The sequence below is a fragment of the Copadichromis virginalis genome, linkage group LG20 (genome assembly GCF_057382275.1).
Source record: "Copadichromis virginalis isolate Kocher_CV1m ecotype Utaka linkage group LG20, C_Virginalis_male_GT1.1, whole genome shotgun sequence".
NCBI lineage: Eukaryota > Metazoa > Chordata > Actinopteri > Cichliformes > Cichlidae > Copadichromis > Copadichromis virginalis.
In genome coordinates this window covers 32605400-32625833 of record NC_140637.1, presented here as the reverse complement: position 1 = coordinate 32625833, position 20434 = coordinate 32605400, and the positions used below count along the sequence as shown (strand labels likewise).

The window sequence follows — 20434 nt, the reverse complement described above, 5'->3', positions numbered from 1 at the left end:
TAGATTTTTCTTGCTTTTCAATAAGATCTTTAACAGCTGCTTTATGGACATGTGGTTCAGGGTCTGACCAGCTCTCGTGGCCGCAGGTTCAGCAGAATCCTCTCTGCGTTCTCGCTGTCGTGACGACTCTCCATAAGAGCCAACAGCAGCTTGGAGGCATTGTCCTGTCGAGCAGCAGTCAAACAAATGGACTGAACCGTTTGTCAAGTACTAGAGACAATGACTTCTATCTTTACACAGACAGGAATGATATTTGTGGAAATGCTGACTTAAAAACCTGGAAACAAACCCACACATTAACCTAAAAGAGTGAGAGATAAATGATGGTGTTTGGTTACATTTGATCACCTCCGACACTGCGCCCCAGATGACATGTTTAAACATAATTACATTTCAAGCAGTGTTAGATTTCCAGTGATTCTTTTAATGCACAGAAATATGAAAATAAGAAAGATTTCTGCACTTTTGCCACTATGGTGTCGCTACACTGAACTCCGTCTAAATGAAAGAGGCGACTCCATTTTACCTTCAGCTGCAGTACCATCTCCATCCGATAGCGACATAGAGGACTGATGTCATTCAGGATCAGAGCCGTTATGATGTCGATGCCGTTGGACTCGTGGGTCACGATACATGTCTGAAACACAGAAAACAAATGTCTGTGTAAGACAGTGCAGTAAACAAAGGACACCTTGAGAACGTCTGGAAAATTAAAAACTAGAGGATAACATCAGGTCTCTTCATCTGTTGTGCTGGCACTCGTGGTTCTTTGGTGCCTTTTGAGCCCACGTTTTCAGGGTGCTGGTGCCAGTTTCTTTTTCAATGGATGTACCTTTCTTGTCTGGTAGCAGACATTACCAATAGCACTGAACAAAGCGACTTTCTCATATTTCTAGTAGTAAGTATCGTCTTGCATTACCAACCACTGGCTTTGTGTCACATGCAGCTATATCAATCTGCCCAGACTAGGAAATGGAGACCACTGGCCACTCCTTAGTGAGCAGTTACCCCATGAATGTTAATAATGTAATCATCTGCTTTACCGCAAATGCATCACTACTGACGAGGGACAGTTAACCTAACAAGCATGTCTGTGGACTGTTGGAGGAAGGAAATCCACACAAGCAGAGTGAGAACACTCAACATCCAGCTGCAGGTTTGAACCTACAGCCTTCTTACAGTGATGCTGCAGCGTTAACCGCTGCACCACCTTGGAACCTGTACGGTCAAAGAAAAGTAGAAACCATTGTTTCCACCCTGTTGTTCTCATGTACCTGGTTCTCTTGGCAGGGTCCTTGGCAGTACTCTGTAAGTGTTTCCAGGGACTGAATGATGAGGTGGACATTTGATTCATTGATGTACAAGCCCAGCAGGCCCAGGCCACCCGTCGTACTACCACACATGATGTCCAGGAACTGAAGTGTCTCACACACAAGGTTGTAGTTGGCTTTGTTATTCTGACAACGCAGGAAGTTCTGGAAACACAAAGTCACAAACTTGAGCCTTACATTTTCTGTATGTGTGCTCACATGAAGAAGATGCTGGGACAAACAGCTTTACTTCCTGTACTGGCCTCTAACAGACGGTGCTAAAAGACCCGCCTAAAGTGGAGAGAAAAACATCCAACTTGTCTCTAAAATATAGGTAGTAGATATTAACTTTTTGTCACATGTTTAATGCTATACAATCTGTAAAAAAGGCTCAACACTGTTCAGTAGTTAGCAGGAACTGACCTGTAGGTCGTTGTTGTGGTTCTCACAAAGCAGCTGTAGGAACCTCAAGATCGGCTTCATGATGGTAACAGCTGGTCCCATCTCTGTCTCCACCTCCTTCTGTTCTTCAATAGGTTGAGCTGGCAGGGTGGAGGTGCCTGGGGCAATGGGCGCCCCTGGTACCAACAGTGGATGACCCCCTGTACCCGGAAGTACACCCATTGTGGTGGAGCCACCTTTAAACCATAAAATATTATTACAAACATCTTTCGGAACTCAAACCTTTTCAGAGTCTTATTTTTCCCTTCACAAAGGTGCATAATACATAACTGTCTAAGGAGCTTGGAAAGAAAAGCGTCTGGACTTCTTTAAGTTTCTTGAAGATGTTGCACCTCTCATCCGAGAAGCTTCTTCAGTTTTAGGGTCAAACGGTGGAGAGACCAAACAGCCACTTCACAAGCGCATGGCACAATATAGAAGAGCCACCTCCACGGGACAAGACTCAGCAGTCCATCTGCATCTAAAGGTCAAAGGTCACTCTTTTGAGGATGTCAATGATAACATTTTGGACAGAGAGGACAGATGGTTTGAAAGAGGAGTGAAAGAAGCATCTATGTCCACTGTGAGCGACCATCTTTGAACAGAGGCGGGGCTTACGACACCAACTCTCTGCCATCTATAATCCAGTTTTGAGATCCTTCCCAGACGCCTTAACGCCCACTCACATCCTGGGCCATCTGCCCTCAGGAAATCACATGATAAGGTGGGGCCAGGTTTCACAATGAGCTCACCCGAAACTCTGGCTGATTGGGACCCACACCCGCTTTCACACCTTGGCTCATGTGATTAGGTAGAGGATCATCAGGGGGTCCTTTGACCCTCTTGGTGGGTCACTCCCACTAGGCTTAAATCTGGGACTCTCCACCATTTGACACTAGAAGTGAAGAAGCTTCTCGGATGAGAGGTGAAACGTTTTCAAGCAACTTAAAGAAGTCCAGACGTTTTTCTTCCCAAGCTCCTTAGACTACGATGACCTGGATGACTGAGAACCTTCACAGACATAATACATAATTGTTTGTTAATTAACCATTTAAAACATTATATCAAATGTCTAAACCTGATCAAAGTTCCAGTGAGTGATGCCAAACTATTGGTTACAAAATGGGGTTTGATCATATCATCCTCAAATAAATCTAAGGAACCCTAACTATGGACGTACATTGAAACTATAGAATAATCGGATTGCACAGATGTGTCCTAAACTATTTTCAGATGACTCTCACCGTTCTCCAGCTTCTCGTTGGCCTTGTGCGTCATCTCTCCAACATTAACAGAAACCGTTGCTTTAATGTCGGCCTGAGCTTCTTTCATTCTGTCATTAAACACTTTAAAGAACTTCTCTGACTTGTTGTCCCCCATCATCAGTTTGTAGAAGGAGTTCTGCATCAGAAGTGGACAGAGTCAACACACCAGTTTAACACGGGACCAAAAACAAGCTTGAAAACCATCCCAGCCTAAAACCATGCCTAAAATGAATCAAAACCAGCTCTGAAGCAGTCTTTGTTTTAAAACAATATATAAAAGATGGTCAAAACTAAACCCAGCGTACAACCACGTCTAACCAAGAACCAACTTCTTTCATTAAAACGGTCCCATTGCCAGTACCACATCCTGCGATCTCTGGATCAGCTATGTTGGAGAAAACTAATCTACACTATTCAAAAAAAAGTGACCATTCTTGTCTCAGATCTATTGTTTTTACACGTTTGATGTATTATTTGGTTTTTCCTGTGCTTTTAGAACGGACTTGGCTCTGTAATTTCATAACAGTGACTTAAATGAGCAAAGAAACTTCTCCTGTCTGCTACCTGTATCTCAGTGTTTCCTCCCTCCAGCAGACAGATGGCCAGCTGGATGCTCTCCTGGAAGATCTTATCATTCTTGGTGCTCATCACCAGATCTGTGAACAGCTTCGTTCCTCCTTCACGATCCAGACGACACTGGATTGCTGCCACTGCCGCCCAGTCCCGCTCCTGTTCACCGCCTAACTCACAGAAAGAAAAATACAGCATAATATAGCAGCTTGTGCACAGACAATATAGATTATAGCATCATAAACACATTAGATTGCTATTATTGTGTTACGTAAATCATGTTAAATAAATGGTGTCCTGGGGAATCTCCCCCCAGACTTGGATCAGTGAGCTCAGTGGTTCTAATTAGCAACACTGAACGCACCGACACATAACTTCCAACAGGTTACAAATTAAATCCAAGTCTGGGGAATTCAATTCCTTCTTAGTAACTATATAAACACACCAAAAGCCTTTAACCCAGGGTCCGCTACAGCAACATAAACATGATGGGTGGGTCTGAGGATTTCGTCCTGGTATCCAACAGCAGTCAGAATACTGCTGGCCCGCACATGGAGGTTATTGCCACCCTCCAAGGATATACATGAGACAACAAACCTATCAATGTCAAATATGGATGCGTCATCACAAAGGAGCTGGACTACCTGTGCAGCAAAGACACCAGCAAAAAGCAGCACTAGAGAAAGATCAGTAAGGAAGGATAAAGACAGAGAAATGAAGCCACCACCTGCAAAGTCATCCTCTTTTTGGGTTCGTGTCCAGTCTACAATTGAATTTAACAAAGCAGGTGAAATGGATTTCGGATGTTTTGTGCTTCACTGAACACAATGACATTCCTGAACTTATCTGACTATGTTATACTGTTATGATCAAATGTCTCCTGCATTTTATTTGAGCAGTGTTTATTATTTCCTCTGAACAGTGTTTGTATGAAGCAGTTTACCTGGAACTCCAAGTTCAGCTAAGTCATTCTTCTGGTTGGTCTTCTTGTTTGGAAACAAGTAGTTTTGCAGTAAAACTTTCCGCAGCACTAGTCCCTGAAACAAATCAACAGAAAGTCCATTCAGTCTCCATCCTGTTACATTTAACTGAAACAAAACCAAGAAATAAGCCAGAGATTTCAGTTTGGGGAAGGCTTCATTCATGATCAGTGGCAGCAACAAGGCCTGGCAGAGAGGCTGAAGAATGGGGAAAAGACGAGAGAGGGTGGGGAACGCAAACACGAACAGGTGAAGATGATTCAGCGAAAGGGGAGTGTTTGGGTTGTGGTCCCATTCCAGACAAACTGTCTCAAATGAAATAAGCATAAATATGGAAAAACTGCAAAAGGACCACTGGAAGCTACAAAACCACCAAAGAAGAATGACCACAACAACACTGTGGTTTTCTTTAAATATACTGTATTTCTCAAGGACCTGCCTTTGTTGTTCGACCGTGATTATAATGGTTTTGATTTAAGTTAAACAGGCTGATTGTGGTAGTCCAGCTACTATTAACTCACCTTTTCATCAAAGTCCAGAGTCCTGATGAGCATCTCCTGCAGAGTCTTTAGGACTTTGATGCACAGCTTCTCCTCTGAAGACATCAGCGCCTTGGTGTGCTGGATCAACCTGGTCAGCACACGGACATCATAATTCCCCTCATCCCTCTAGTGTCAGTGCTCAAGCATGCTTTACACTCAGATGACCTACTTGGAAATGAATCCTCCGGACTCACAGCGCTGTCGGATGTCGGTTCCTTCAGGGAACAGCAGCTCCGGCTGATGGAGGACATCCACCAACACCGAAAGCTCAGCGTTCACCAGTGGCTTCAGACGCTCCTCCAGAGTGTTTATGATGTCCTGAGGAAGATACAGAGGGAACAAGGTTAAATACAGTTTACTGCAAGTTAATGTAAATAAAGAAAAGTCTTTTTTTCGGTGTGCCCTTGTGCACCTGCAGCTTCTCGATGATGTTCTTGTAGTCCCAGGGGTTGGTAGGAGCGCTAGGGCGGGTGAGGCGGGAGGAAGATTTGTAGTTTGGATTGGAGCGCGACAAAGAGTTCAAAGCTGACGTGGACAGCATGGTGTTGATCTGAGCCTCCAGTTCCAAAGGCACAGAGATGGAGCGACTCTTAGCTGGACAAAATTCACAAGACTTAGTCACCCTTTTTTAAGTGGGAATGTGAGAGAAAACCATGGGAATCATTCATGGCTGAGACGTAATGCGGTGCCAGGTTTGTTACCTGTCACAGCCAGCGTCTTGATGCATGCCTCCACCTGCCCTCTGTGCTGCTGCTGCAACCAGGGACAGTCCAGCAGCCTGACAGACGACTGAAGCAGCTGAGTCATGATGGTGTGATGAGTCTGACAGGGACAGAGAAGCAATCAACTAACTGGAACCACACCTAAACAGTTTTATATCACCAAGGTGAAGCATTTCCTTCACCTGCAGAGAAGTGCTGTTTTCAGAGAAAGGGGAGCTGAAGAAGGCGTTGATGGTGTCAAAAACCACGCCGATGATGTATTTCTCCAGAACGGGATCAGAAAGACGCTTTTCTCGTTTATTACAGACCTGCAGAGAGGGAAAAACCCGGAACATCAGCACCATGTCACGTCAGGTTGTTTTTTGTCTACTTTCTTATGGATATGACTCTCAGAAACTGTTTACCCGTTGTTCTGCTGTAGATAGTTTTTTTAGGCTTGTCACTTTTTTGACCTCCTATTCTTCAATTTCCTCAGATATTTTTTAAGGATACTCCCCACACAATGCTGGTATAGGCCAAGTTTTAAGCTAATAGCCCTTTGGGAATCACCTTGTCTTACATCCTAGCAGGGCCTCCTCCTGAAATTGACCTTGTGTGGGTGTGTCAATTCAATTTTATTTACACAGCGCCAAATCACAACAACAGTCGCTTCAAGGTGCTTTATATTTTAAGGTAGACCCTACAGTAACACATACAGATAAAAACCCAACAATCATATAACCCAGCGGTCCCCAACCCCCGGGCCTCGGACCAGTACCGGGCCGCGAGAGTTGAGGCTCAGGTGTGAAATGTATGGTTTTCCATACAATGTATGTTGTCCTGCCGTGTGTGTGTGTGTGTGTGTGTTTGGAGGTGGATTGCCCCTGCTGTGTGGAGAGGAGTGTGTTTTGGTACTAACCGTTTTTGGCATACTTTCAGTTTATTGTTTTCTTTCTTTAAAAGGTGACAGCAGCTTGTCCGTCTCTTGTAGGTAAGTTATTAATGGAAGCATTAATAAACCTGTTAATTTAACTATTTTGCCTCCCTGTCTCCTTTTTCAACCTGGACACCTTTTGTTACTTTCCCTCACCCCTGGACCTTTTTAGGGGAACGTAACACCTTGTTGGTGTAAAAATGTTTTATGCCAAACTCTGTTATCCAACTAAACCAGGGGTGGCAAACTCCAGGCCTCAAGGGCTGGTGTCCTGCAGGTTTTAGATCTCACCCTGGGCCAACACACCTGAATCAAATGATTAGTTCATTACCAGGCCTCTGGAGAACTTCAGCACATGTTGAGGGGGTCATTTAGCCATTTAAATCAGCTGTGTTGGATCAAGGACACATCTAAACCCTCGAGGCCTGGAGATGCCCACCCCTGAACTAAAGAGACTAAATTTCAAATTGGTTCTTTATTAAATTGTCTGTTATGTGAAGGCAGCACTGGTTCATCTGTTGAATTAGGAGGCTTTTAGGTGAGGTTTAACAAAAAAAAGGAAAAGAAATCTGCCAATGTCCAAAAAAAGCCTCAAGTGCTCAAGACCACTTCCCCCCCAAATCCAACTCAGTGGAAGCAAAATATAAAGAAAGACTCTGCACATTATTGTAACTATAATGTTACAAAGCTGGAGGCTTGTGTTAAACCTGGGTGTAGTTTTAAATAATGAGGTAAAGATTTACAATAGTTTACCAGTTATGATGATAAACTATGGTGCTGTTCCTACCCGAGCCATGTCCACAGTGAAGTCCTCAAACAGATTCCAGATGTGGTTGGATGTGTAGATTTCCTTCATCTCCACCTCTGTGTCCACATAGCAGTGATTCACAAAGTTCACATAGGCAATTTTCACCTGGAGACACACAGGAAGTCGAGTTAGCTTTCTGGTTTAATCAAAGCAGTTTAAAAACCTTAAACCACACAAACGCGGTGAGAACCTCAGTAATGCAGTCCTCATGGGTCACCACCCTGACCACATCCTCCAGGGGCAGCAGGGAGGTGCATTTAATCTCCGTGTACACGTTCTTCCCCTCTGCACAAGCAGCCAGAAGCTCCACCAGAGAGATGTGATACCTGCAGGGGGGGAAATTATTTCACATTCAGGTCTCAGACGGAAACACGACAGCATGTTTGGGATGGGAAATAAAAGCACCTGATGGTAACTTGAAAAACTTTGTTGTCCACACAGTATTTAGACTCAAGTAAAATATATATGCACCCACACGTATATATACTTGAAAACAGATGTGACTTCTTATAGGGCAAAATCTGCCAGAACCAAATCTGTCAATTCTGGAAAAACTAAAGATTGATAAACATTCAGTCCATTTTAACAAGTCATGACTCGTGTCTCCTGTTTTGCAGCTGTGGCCACATCAGCTGAAGGCTCATCAGAAGAGCCACGACTTGTGTGTTTATAGCAGCAGAGTTAAGGTGGTACAAACTTCTGCTCTGCTTCTTCTTTTAAACGATTTGACTGATGAAACAAATGAACTCCTCGACGTCATCTGTAGCTTAATATACAGCCACGCGTCCAGAGCGATACTGACACACTGCATCATTGTGTCTGGGTTTTGGTATTAGAACAGTGACACAGCACTGCCACCATCACGTCAGATAGTGCATTAGAACAATTGTATAACTATAAGTTCACAATCACTGCAAGAACTTCTCAAGAAAACATGTTTAGAAATTTAATACAATGTTGAGTAGCTGGTTCAAGATCAGAGGAGACACAAATTCCTTTTTGATTGAATCAGGAAGGACATAAAAAATCTTAAACATGCAGAGCGACATGCTGTTTGGATCCTTTTATATCCTGTTATAGGATCATTTTATCCTGTTATTGTCTCCAGCTCGAAGCTTTCAGTCATTTAACAAATAAAATACAATCCTGTCATTTTTTAAATGACCGCGTTATGGTTAGTATCAGGTTTTACGACGATGGATGGATTAATAAAACTGCTTTTTTTCATTATTTCAACATCATCATCATCATCGCTGCCTTGGTTACCTGAGTGGGCTGGTCTCACTGACGCCCTCCCTGCTCTCTGCCATCAGCTCCAGCATGACTTTAAACGAGTTCTTGTCGTTGTAAAAGACGACCACGTCCTCACCGGCGTTTGTTAACTACAAGAAGAGATGAAAGGAAAAGTTGAATACATCAGCATGAAAACACGGGTGGATGTTTTAGTAGAAGCGAAGCGGTGCGTCTCATCCTCACCTCGGTCATGATCATGTCCTGACACTTCTTGACGTACTTGCCCTCGGCCTTGATGATGGTGTGGAGGAAGTTGAGGTACTGGACATGGCGGCCGTGCGTTGCCAGGCAGTGGATGAAGTGATGCAGCACGCTCTCAGAGATCTCGCTGCACAGTTGGTAGTTATTACTGAAGATGTGCTGCACTGTCTCCGCCTCCAGGAGCTGGACATGAACAAGGAAAAGTTTGGAAATCAAAAAGGTTTCACTTCAGGTCAGTCACATCAACACTGATATTTATTTAGATAAGAATAGTTTTGACTTTTTTTTCATTACAAAACCCCCCAACTGCCTCCTGAATGTTGGAAAATGTTGGGAATTTGTTTTCACTATGTCACTATGTCCCTGTGACATCATCCAACCACAAAACAGCTTATAGTTTATAATATGGTTTCTAATCACAAACCTCCTGGGACCTGGCGTCACATATGTGGACATCACATTTTGGGTTATTTAGACCAAAATATAAAATTTTGCTCTACAAGGGCCTGATATCCACTTATGAGGACATCATACTGCCACTGTACTATCAAAATTTAAAACGAGTGTCCTCGTATGTGGCTCTCATTTTTCTGAGAAACAAAAATCAGGTAAAAAAAACAAAATCTGGTAATTCTTTGTTTTTACATTCATCAGGTCCCAGTCAGCCCAAATAGCAAAGCGACATTAAAAATGCATGACGTGGAAGAGGCTGATATTCTTTCTCTAGCTGATTAATTTTCATTCAAGTCCTCTTCAGTACACCGAGCATTAGAGTTGTCAGAGAGGTTTCTCTCTACCAGCCACTCAAATCACTTTAAAAAACCCAGAGACAACCGACATTTTCTTTAAACGAGTAAAAGTTGATTAGCTAAAGTAAAATAAATGAAAGCCGTTTAAACAGAAGTAACTTGATCAGGTGTTTTATGTAGAAGAAAATCCAACTATACAAAAGAGTTCTGATTTTGGCTTATTTAGCTTCACAGAGCTGACAGAAATTAAAGGTAAAGATAATTAAAAGTGATAGAAAACTAAAACTGAAAGGTTTGACTACACTGCATTTAAAGAGAATCTGGCAACGAGTGTCTCTAAATGTAGGCTGGGTATATAAACAGGGAAGTAATTGGCTAATTGGACTCGAGTGTCAGAAATTTCAACTTATGAGTGTGGGACAGGAGATAAGATATTACAGTTTTTTCTGAATGCTTAAACCCTAACTGTGATTCCTGTAGCACAATCTCTAAAACTATTCAGACTTATAGCAAAACCACTCACTGAGTTTGCAAAACTAAAAGCACAAAAACTGCTTTGCACTCAGTTTGCAATTTTGTAACACACACTTTGCACAACTGTAGGCACAATTCACTCCACAACACTCAATTACCAAATTTCCAACACACTCCTAGCAAAAGTATACACATGTATGGCTATCATTAACTCTAACTTGCCAACTGTCTGGCACACTTTCACATGTGAAAACTTCTTTAGATAATTAGTTCACTTTGCAATCAGCCTAAGCACTATAATACAGGTAAGCTGTGTGTGCGGAGTACAATGGAGGGAGCAGAAAGAGTGAGAAGTAGAGGAGGCCGAGGAAGAGGACGTGGAGGTGAAGAAGTAGGATGAAGAGGACGACAAGGACAAGGAGGAGCAAGAGGAAGACGAGGAGGGGGGAGAGGAAGATGAGGAGGGGGGAGAGGAAGGGTAGGAAGAGTAAGAAATAGAATTGCTGATGACATCAGAGCTACAATAGTGGACCATGTAATCAACCGTGGAATGACCCTGAGGGTAGCTGGCCAACGGGTCCAGCCTAACTCGAGCCGCTACACTGTAGCAAGCACCATAAGGACATCTTGAAATGAGAATCGGTTAGTACAGTCACTTCGCACTAAGATTTGTAGCACTGCCGTATGCCAATGAGAAACACACCAATACCATTGATGTAAAAATACTGAAATTGTTACTTTACAGAATTGCTAGATGACCAGATGCTGGGGCAGAGGAAGCATGTTCACTGCAGACCAAGTAACCCATATAGTCATTATGGCGATTGCAAATAATCCTATACTTGGAAATAACCACTTGTGTTTGTTTTGATGTGTTTGAATAAACAGCAGTACTTGAAGTTTGGATCCCTCTATGCTTATGGATCTATGACAGAAGTATGAGCTCAAACTGACATAGCCTACCTTGTGCACAGAGAAAGCAAAAGCCAGATGTGTTTTGTATTCATACCATCAGTGTGCAGTTGGCGCATTGTGTGCTTAGTAGATGATGGCTTGTGTGTACTGTTTGATACGGAAACACCATTTTTACGAAGGTGTGAAGAGTTAATCTAGCTGTGTTTGCTTTTGCAAGAGAACTAAAATGTTTTGATTATTGGGTGACAGGTTTTCTTATTTGTGTGAAGAGTTTTGCAAAATTAGCCAATAGTTACAAAAAATGTGCTTAAGCAATCAGAAAAAACTGTAAGACTGTTTTCTCACTTGACATATTCCTAAAGAAAAAGAAACACACACACACACACACTCGTTTTCATATCTTAGTGAGGACATGTCATTGACATAATGCCTAACGGATACCCTAAGCCTAACCATAACCTAGCTGTAACCCTCACACTAAAACCACATTTTGAGTCTCAAACATGCCTCCAAACTCGTTGGCGACGGGCATTTTGTCCCCATAAGTGACTCTTGGTCCCCACAGGTGTAGTAGCATGACAATTTCTGTCCTCACAAAGATGTCTGAACATGTAACCACACATAAAAAAACCACCCTTAAAGCGTACTGAACGTCCACTCAGATTTATGAACTAAATAAGCATTTTGTATAACTTTTGCACATTTGTGAAGCAGCTTACCCCCGGGTTGAGAAACAAGTTTAGGTTTTTGTGCAACAGAGCCTGATTCTCTTGGTTCCCCATACAGAACTTCTGCAGGAACAGGTGAGTATACTTGATGATCTCCTGCATCTTCACATCATTCTGCACACACACAGAGACAAACACGATGGTTAGTCTTGGTTGAGCTGAACTCTCCTCTCAAATCTGGCTACAGCCAGACTATTTGAATATATACATATATTTTAATCGAACGAAAGAAATCCACGAACACCAGGGGCAAAAGTTAACTACAATAAATATGAATGGCTGCTAAATAACAAATCTCAGCCTGTTTGATAAGTATTACATTATTATAACTACTCCACAGTTCAAAATGAAAAGAAGACTGGAAAAAGAAAGAACATCTGTAATAAGTTATTGATGAAAAACTCCACTGTGAGATTTCAATGTCATTTAAAATAAGGCTGCATGGCTTCAAGTGCAGCACTATTTGAATTGACCTGCTTAATTAAGCCTGCCAAGGTGCTTTTAATTTGGGGTGTCCTGTCTTACCTTGTCGTAGGAGACCTGCAGCAGGTCCAGCATCACTTTATGAGCACCCATGTTTTTTAGCAGCCTCTGCTGCTTCTTCCAAACTCCGCTGCTGCACATCTTATTCAACCTCTCCAGGATCTGCAGGGGGGAGGAGCAAGATGGCAAACAGTGGAGTCATGTGCAGTTAGACAGATGATGGTCAGTTTAACTTTGATTGGTTAAAATACTTCATTTCATTTTAGTTTTCTAGTGTCAATGTCAGTTTGTTTTTATGAGTGTTATTTTCATGGGTGAAACAGATATCAGAGTGCAAGGACACCCTTCATTTTTTATATTTTGTTAGTAAAAGGGGAAATAGGTGCACTGTTTTATTGAAATATGTGCAAATATATGTGAAAATACAGTATACAACAAGCTTGAAAGTCAGTATTTGGTATCACCACCTTCATTCTTCAACACAGCCTGAATATTCTTCTCAACATTTCAACAACAACAAAGTAGTCTTCAGGAATAATTCTTAGGCTTGTTGGAAGGACATCTGAAGCTCTTCTTCGGATGTTGGCTGCTTTTTTTGTTCCGTTCTTCGTCCCACACGGCTTCAATAATGTTGAGGTCCAGGCTCCAGGGGGGTGGGGGTGTCAATCCATTGTGTTTTTCTATCCAGGTATGCTTTTACTGCACTGGCACTGTGTTTATACTTTACAATTGATTCTTTGCTAAGCTGTCTGCTATGTGGAGACACAACACAGGTTTATCTCTTGAGTTAGGTGTCTTTTTATCCTTGAATGATTCTTAGGTTAGCATTGAGCTTAAACAATAAGCACTGGGTTTATATCTGGGACTCTCCACCATTTGACCTTAGAACTGAAGAAGCTTCTCGGATGAGAGGTGAAACGTCTTCAAGCAACTTAAAGAAGTCCAGACGCTTTTCTTTGCAAGCTCCTTTGAAACAATAAGCACTGAAAAAATTCCAAGTCTGGCTCCATGAAAATAAAATATAATGAGGTTTGGCTGAAGACTGTTGCACGGTACTGTAGAGCCTGCAATTATATTTTTTACATTTTTTCTAAGCTCTAAGTATCCCACTGTGTATTTTAGCTTAGTTTTAATTAACGATAGTATCTCTGATGGGCTGTATATGCTAAGAAATGAGTTTAATTTGCATTTTTAGCAATTAAAGTTTTCCCCCCAAAGAAAGTATGCACTGTGTAAAAAAGTCTTTCATAAAGCCATTCCACATTTAGGAAAAAAAGTTTTCTTTACACACTAAAAATGTTAACATAAAATACATTACGTAACACACACAATGTAACACATTCATTACTTTTAAACAATGTCTGTAGAATTATCTTTAGAACAACTAGAGTAGGTGCCGTGTTGGGCTCAGGGCTTTTTCACACATATTCTAAGTGATAAGACATTTTTTCATTTCTGAAAATGCTAAAATGAATCTTATTTGTGAATAAAACGCATGTTTATTCATTCATTGTTTCCCGAGCGTTTAATTTAAAGACATACTTGGATAATACTGCCAGTTTTCCCCAAGACTCAATTATGGGCCCATTACTATTTCTTTAAATATACTGTGTTTTCAAAAATGTGTGTGTTTTACTTTCAGGTGGCGCAGGTGCGTAGATCATGTTTAAGCTATATTAAAATCTATAACCTTGTGAATTTTTAAAAACTTTGACTTGTAGAAACTAAGCACATCTACAAATGAGTCTTACTCACAAAAAAGCCAACTGATGTTATTTCAGTTTACTTTAGTTCATTTAATTAATAAAATATTAAGTGAATCATCAGATTAGCATTTTGTGATTTTGTAGACATAAAACAAATAATGAATCACATAAATATTGATTATTAATGACGTTCCAATGTGGAAAGAGTGTGATTCATTGATAAAGGTCGTGATAAGAAATTGTACCAAACCTAATTTCTTTCAAAACACTGAAGAAATACAAGATAATTTGAAGTCATAGTGGCAACAACCAAACATTTGGAAGCTAAAATTTACCAGAGCAGAAGGAAGGTTTTGATTGGTTGAATTTGGAATATAATTTTATACCAAATAAGGACTTAAATCTATCCTTTAATTTTCATCTTCGTTTCCATTTGTGGCATTCTGCAGGTGTTGTTCACCAGAGAAACTAGTAGGAGAGAATAATGATGGAATTATCCTGAGCAGAGAAAAACCACCATTGCTGGAGAGATAAGAGATAAGATCACCACGTGCAGGACGTTTTCAACAGAGATACATCACAGCTGTGTCCTTGTTGATTAGTTAATAGATGATTTTTTGGAAGAACGTTCCAGAAAACCCAACAGACAGAGACAAATCAAAAAGAAAAACTGATCACGTGTTGAAGAAACATTATCGAACGGGCGCTCTCACCTCTTTGACTTTCTGGTAGTTCTCGTTACCCTCCTTCACTTTCTCCTTCTTGGGTGTTGCCTCTTGTGATGCCCCCTGCAGGATGCAGAGGGTCAGACAGCATATGCAGTTCTCTCCGAGTATGGCACCACACTCATTGTGTCCTCGCTGAGGACTTTACACTACATTTCTGATCCTAGTCAATATTCAGATTCACTTGTTAACCTCAACATTTACCAGCTCACTAGCAAACCAGCTTGGTTAGTGTTAGGTTTTGTTTTAGCCACATGCTAAAAAGGCAAACTTCAAGAAACTAGAAGATATTATATTCCAAATAAAGTCTCATATTGCAGCCGTTTCCCTTATAATCGTTTTGATTTGGGTGCTCCAAATAGCCACAAATCGCATTAAAAGAAAGGCGTGGATGTTAACCTAACCCCAATCCTAATCCTAGATGGGTTACCAGAGGTTAAGGAGCAAATATATCACTAAACAGACATGGGTAGCAGGGTAGAATAAGTGTGTGGGCGGATGTAATGTCTGCAAACACACCAGCACATCTAGTTTCTCTAGGAAGTAGCGTACTGGAGGCTTGCACCAGTATCGGATGCCAAAAACAAACAGTTTGCGTACTGCAAACTGGTTATTGTTTATTCCAATATTTCTTAAAACGTTGCCATCTCTTCTGTAAGGTTACTGGTTTTTAAACTATTTTTAAACTCCTAGAACTTTTGAACAGCACCCAAATTGGCAGGTTTAGAAGTTCCCTCGCTGGATGAAGCTCTTTCTTTACATTAAATTTTTTATTACAAAAACAACTTCTCATGTTAATGCGATTGGTTGTTTTCATTATCAAGCTAACATTTTAACAAAGCACGACTAGCTGGTTGGGTTTTTTTTTAAACATGCAGTGTGGGTGTATAAGATGTATGACAACAAGAAACTAGTTCTAGAAAAACATTTGAGAAATAATGTTTCTGCATTTCAAAGTATAAACAACAAGAAAGAAAGAATAAGGAGAGATGCCATGCAGTGAAAGTGCCATGCCACATATAAACCCACTACCTTATATCCACATGATACACCAGGAAGCCCAACACCAACAGGAAGTGAGTTTAAAAACCAAGATGCAAAAGTTCAAAAGATATTTTTATTTGTTTTTGTTTAGTACTTTAGTTTTATTAGTAGTATTTAGATTTTTAATAACATGTTGTTAATGTGTTGTATTAAATAGTGACTGAATGGGGTAGTTGGTTAGTTAGTCAGTGGTTAATAAATTGGTTAGTTGTTATATTGACAAAAGCTTATGATGTCAATCAGCCACCTAGACACAAAGATCCTGTTGGTTCTGAAAAAAATTGAAATCTTAAAAGCAGTTTAGAGAACATACAAAACAAAGTAACACTGACTTCAGCTAGCCTTTAAAACCCCTTTAAAACAGCCTCTAAACCCAGACTTACTCTGGGATTCCCCTCTCAGCCAGCTCAGTACATATGTACTGTTATTATTTAGATATGGGAAGGTTTGAGCCAGTATTATAGACTTTAAAGACAAAGACACAATAACAAGATAATATTTATGAAGAAAAATGGCCTTAGCTCCTCGGCATGAATACTTAGACAAAAACCGACCTCTTGGTATTTTAAAACTAACTCTGTTAAAATAAAACCTCATAATTTCTTATTTCATGAATTTGATTATAATTGGTTTATTGGTCATATAGTCAATTAAAAATTATGACCACTGAATTAAAAAATACTGGCAGCACTATCCTACATCACCTTGTTCTCAGCTTATCACATTCACAAGATTTTCAGAAGACTTGACCTCTGACCCTGATGTTCGAACTCATCTGAGATTTTTCAGTTTGAAAGTCCTACGTCGCTTTGCTCTTGAGGATGCTGGTTAACAATGAATGACTGCTTGGTCATCAAGTCTGCAGCTGTCTGTGTTTGTGTCCACAGTATACTACAATCAAAGACTAATACTCTCACCAGCTGAGCTCTGCAGGCTTTGTATTACACGTCTGTATAAGACCTAACTTACGTACATTTAAAACCTTTGATTTGAAAAGTTTCTTCATAATTTCTCATCGTGGGCTCCTGCATTCTCAAAGCTTTAGCTTTCACACACTCAGTAGTATCACAATACAATTTAAAAATGTTTTATTTAAACAGGGGGAAAAATCCACAGAGATTAGAAAATCTCTTTTGCAAGGATGCCCTTATCTTATTCTTATCTCATTAGTCCTTACCTCTGTTTTTTCCTTCTTGTCTTTCTTGTCCTTCTTCCCGTCTCCTCCTCCCGAGCTTTTCTTCTCCACCCACAGTTCAGATTTCTCCACCAATGTCCTGAGGCGATCCAGATCTGCCTTAATCAGCTTGTAGTTCTCCACATCCTGAGCGGAGATCAGCAACTGGACCTGCAGTCACAACTTGGAGGATTAACATGAATATTCTGCAATATTTTTCATGTTCTGAGTTCCCACAGAGGACTGTAGCAGAAAGCCTGGGTTAGCCAAGAAAGCACCGTTATGTTTGAGGTTTTATTAAACTAGCTAACGCAAAGAAAGCCTGGATATACTGAACTTACTTCGCACTACACCCCTCAGGGCCACAGATCTCCAGGAAGATTTGAAAAATTCAGTGAATACAAAAAAATAGACCATTTGAAGGTAATTATGAGGAGTTTAATGAAGAATTGCTGGTCTTATCTAGTGTTGTGTACACTGATTCTCATGACTGTACTTCTGCTTTTTATTACATTCCCTTCTGAATGACAGTAAAGCATTTTAAGGGGTCAGCATTTTGTTTAAGAGATACTGGATTTGTTGTGTGCTTATTTATGTAGATTTTGCATGTCTGTGTGCACCTGTTTAAAAGTATGTAACATTTCCTGTCGCTGGCTGAAGTGTCTGAAAAGCAGCTGCAGGGCTGCAGACACCAGAGGAGCGTAGTCATGCATTGTGAGGTGGATCAACACCCGCAGGAACATGCGACCACCTTCATCGTCCACCTCCAGGATACTGTTCCCTTTTCTGCGCACAAACACACAAAGTACTTAAGATGTGTGTATGTTGTATTAATAAAACCTGTGCATGAATGCATGTCCAGCGATACATACCCAACTCCAAACATGGCCTCTGCCTGCTCTCCAATGAACTGCAGGTTGATGGTGGCTGAGTAGGGACAAAAAGGCAGATGTTAATAAACAACAGAACTGAAATTAATTATTCATGGTTTCACACCAAGTTGCTCATACGGTTCACTCTAAATGTTACCCATTACTGTGCAAAAGTCTTGAGCCAACCCTCATTTCTTGATGCTCTGCTAGGAAGATGGACAACATGTGCAAGCATAGATAGAAATACAAACAGTATGGATCATTCTAATAAGCTTGAAAGTCAATATTTAATATGACTAGATTTATTCTTCAACACAACCTGAACTCACAAATTCCTTTAATTATTCTTTAGCAATAATTTCCAGTTTTCTTGAACAGTCCAAACCTCCTCTTTGGATTGGTTAGCTTGTTCTGTTCTCTTTCATGATCCCACACTGCTTCACATTGTGGAAATCTTTCAATCTAAGTTCTGTTTATCTGGACGCTGAATGAACAATGGGCTGTGAGTCATTAATATGCAAATTGTCTTGACCATTGATCAAAGACCACTGATTGATGGTCATGAGTACCAGAGAGTTGGGGAATGGCTGCAATCACAGCATTGTAAGATGGTGAAAGATGTCCCCTTTAGTCCCCTCCTCGATTCAGAGATGCTTTCCCATTTACGTGAAAAGTGTCCTTTCAGTGGTGCTAGTTTCAGTCATGTGCAAATGTACTGTTTATAAGGTTGGAAACCTGCAGTCAGCTGAGACTAAAGGAAATCACCTGGATGAGTAACGAAACGTTTCACCCACTGAAAACGCTACGTCCAGATGAACACAAACCTTTTGGGATTTACTTACCTGGATGAGCATGCATCAAGACATTCCAATCTAAGTCGTGCACCAACTATTAAGAAATAGGGTTAAAGACTTTTGCGCAGTAATTTGTGTTATAATAATAAAATGACATGTCAACTGGTGAAGAAATGTGGCATGTGCTCTCTGTAGGTTCTTCTTTGCCTCTAATATGAGCTTATCTATGCACTACCTGTCATGTCCATGTTAACCGGCACATCTGAGGCATAGGGAGACAAGTAACACAAGCACCTTAAGAAAAACTGCAGGGTGGATATTCAGGTAGACAACACGCAAAAGTTTTTCTAAAATCCGTGTAAATTTATCCCATCTCATTAAAGTTTTGTTAAATATTCAATTATTAGATTTATCATATTTTAATGGGACCTGTCATACCTCTTTCATATACACATTTTTATTTCTGGATCCTAGCAGAACAACCTCACAGTTTATGTCATTACCTGGACCCAGCATTTTGAGTTTCTTGTGTTCTAGTAATATTTTGGATTATGTTTTATGTTCAGGTTCATTTATAGTCTTAGTTGTGAGTTTCTTTTATTCCGTGTTTAGATTCTCGATTATTAGATTCCCTCTTGTGTCTTTGGCCTCTGTGTCTCTCGCGGTGCGTCTGTGTGTATATATGTTGTGAGCCCTCGCGTCTTGTTTCCTTCCTTGTGTTCCACTCTGTGTTTCTCCAGCCCCTCGTGTCTCCTCTCTGTCCCCCCCGCTCGTCTGCCTTTCCTTGACTCCTCTGTCAAACACGTCTCAGTCTTGTGTTTCTCCATTTACTGTTTTACTGTGAAGGTCTCGTGTTTCCATGTTCGGTGTGTCCTGTTTTGCTTCCCCTGTGGCGTCATGTTAATTTGTGTCAGCTGCGTTCCCTGAGTGTTCTCACTTTCCTCGTTATCTTTCTGTGTATATCAGCGTCTCCCTCGTACCAAGCTGTGTGTTCTGATCCTAATTTAGTTTTCTCTATTGACTTGTTTCAGCAAAAAAGCTGGATTTTGTGTTAAAGTCCTGTCTAAGAGTCTGCGTCTGGGTCCAATCCTGCCTGCCACACACAGTTCATGACAGTTTAAAACTAATAAAAATCTATATTTATCTTATAGTTGGCCTTGGTGCAGCCCTGGCTGTACTACTATTAAGCAAACAAATATTTTGAGGAAGGAAAAAAGGAAAAACTGCAGCTTATGACTCACAGTGAACAGTAGTGCAAGTAATGACCTCATTACTTGAAGAGTTGTCCATGAAAAAATCCACCATTATAACAGTATATGGATTTCAGAAAATAAGGAAAAGCATAACAGGTCCCAGATTATTTGAATTGTGTTTTTAGGTATTTAGATATATATTGGAAACTAATTCTTCCCTCAGGGAAGTGCTACAGGTCCATCAGCACAAAGACTGACAAACTCAAGAATAATTTATTCCCAAAAACCATAACCACGCTGAACTCACACATGCACTGAAAACACAGGTCCACCCACCAATCCAAGCACTTCCCTCCATAAACAGAACACACATCATCACTGTGCAATACCTAATTTACGTGCAATAAACTACACTGTAAATATGTTTCACTATTTGTATTCCTGACTTGCATATTTGTACATTGTATATTTTTTAATACTGTTCAAATGTATATAGTGCTGCAGAACTGTGCACTTTACCCCCTTTCTTGTC

At 40.7% G+C, this 20434-nt stretch overlaps 1 protein-coding gene across 1 annotated transcript in view; it reads right to left on the bottom strand.

Annotated features, from left to right (window-relative positions):
- The window catches only part of itpr3 (inositol 1,4,5-trisphosphate receptor, type 3), a 69470-nt gene that overhangs the window by 7116 nt on the left and 41920 nt on the right, over nucleotides 1-20434 (bottom strand). The window contains exons 26-48 of the mRNA XM_085444166.1: nucleotides 18945-18971; nucleotides 17916-17970; nucleotides 17664-17829; nucleotides 17047-17214; nucleotides 14814-14888; nucleotides 12437-12556; nucleotides 11903-12025; nucleotides 9028-9228; nucleotides 8818-8933; nucleotides 7742-7877; nucleotides 7531-7656; nucleotides 6013-6138; nucleotides 5810-5930; nucleotides 5521-5702; nucleotides 5278-5426; nucleotides 5088-5196; nucleotides 4530-4623; nucleotides 3581-3756; nucleotides 2996-3152; nucleotides 1734-1948; nucleotides 1275-1475; nucleotides 527-637; nucleotides 69-164 (exon numbers count right to left, since the gene is read on the bottom strand). Coding sequence (XP_085300292.1) covers nucleotides 69-164; nucleotides 527-637; nucleotides 1275-1475; nucleotides 1734-1948; nucleotides 2996-3152; nucleotides 3581-3756; nucleotides 4530-4623; nucleotides 5088-5196; nucleotides 5278-5426; nucleotides 5521-5702; nucleotides 5810-5930; nucleotides 6013-6138; nucleotides 7531-7656; nucleotides 7742-7877; nucleotides 8818-8933; nucleotides 9028-9228; nucleotides 11903-12025; nucleotides 12437-12556; nucleotides 14814-14888; nucleotides 17047-17214; nucleotides 17664-17829; nucleotides 17916-17970; nucleotides 18945-18971 — 3050 coding nt within the window. The remainder of the gene's footprint in view (nucleotides 1-68; nucleotides 165-526; nucleotides 638-1274; nucleotides 1476-1733; nucleotides 1949-2995; nucleotides 3153-3580; nucleotides 3757-4529; nucleotides 4624-5087; nucleotides 5197-5277; nucleotides 5427-5520; nucleotides 5703-5809; nucleotides 5931-6012; nucleotides 6139-7530; nucleotides 7657-7741; nucleotides 7878-8817; nucleotides 8934-9027; nucleotides 9229-11902; nucleotides 12026-12436; nucleotides 12557-14813; nucleotides 14889-17046; nucleotides 17215-17663; nucleotides 17830-17915; nucleotides 17971-18944; nucleotides 18972-20434) is intronic.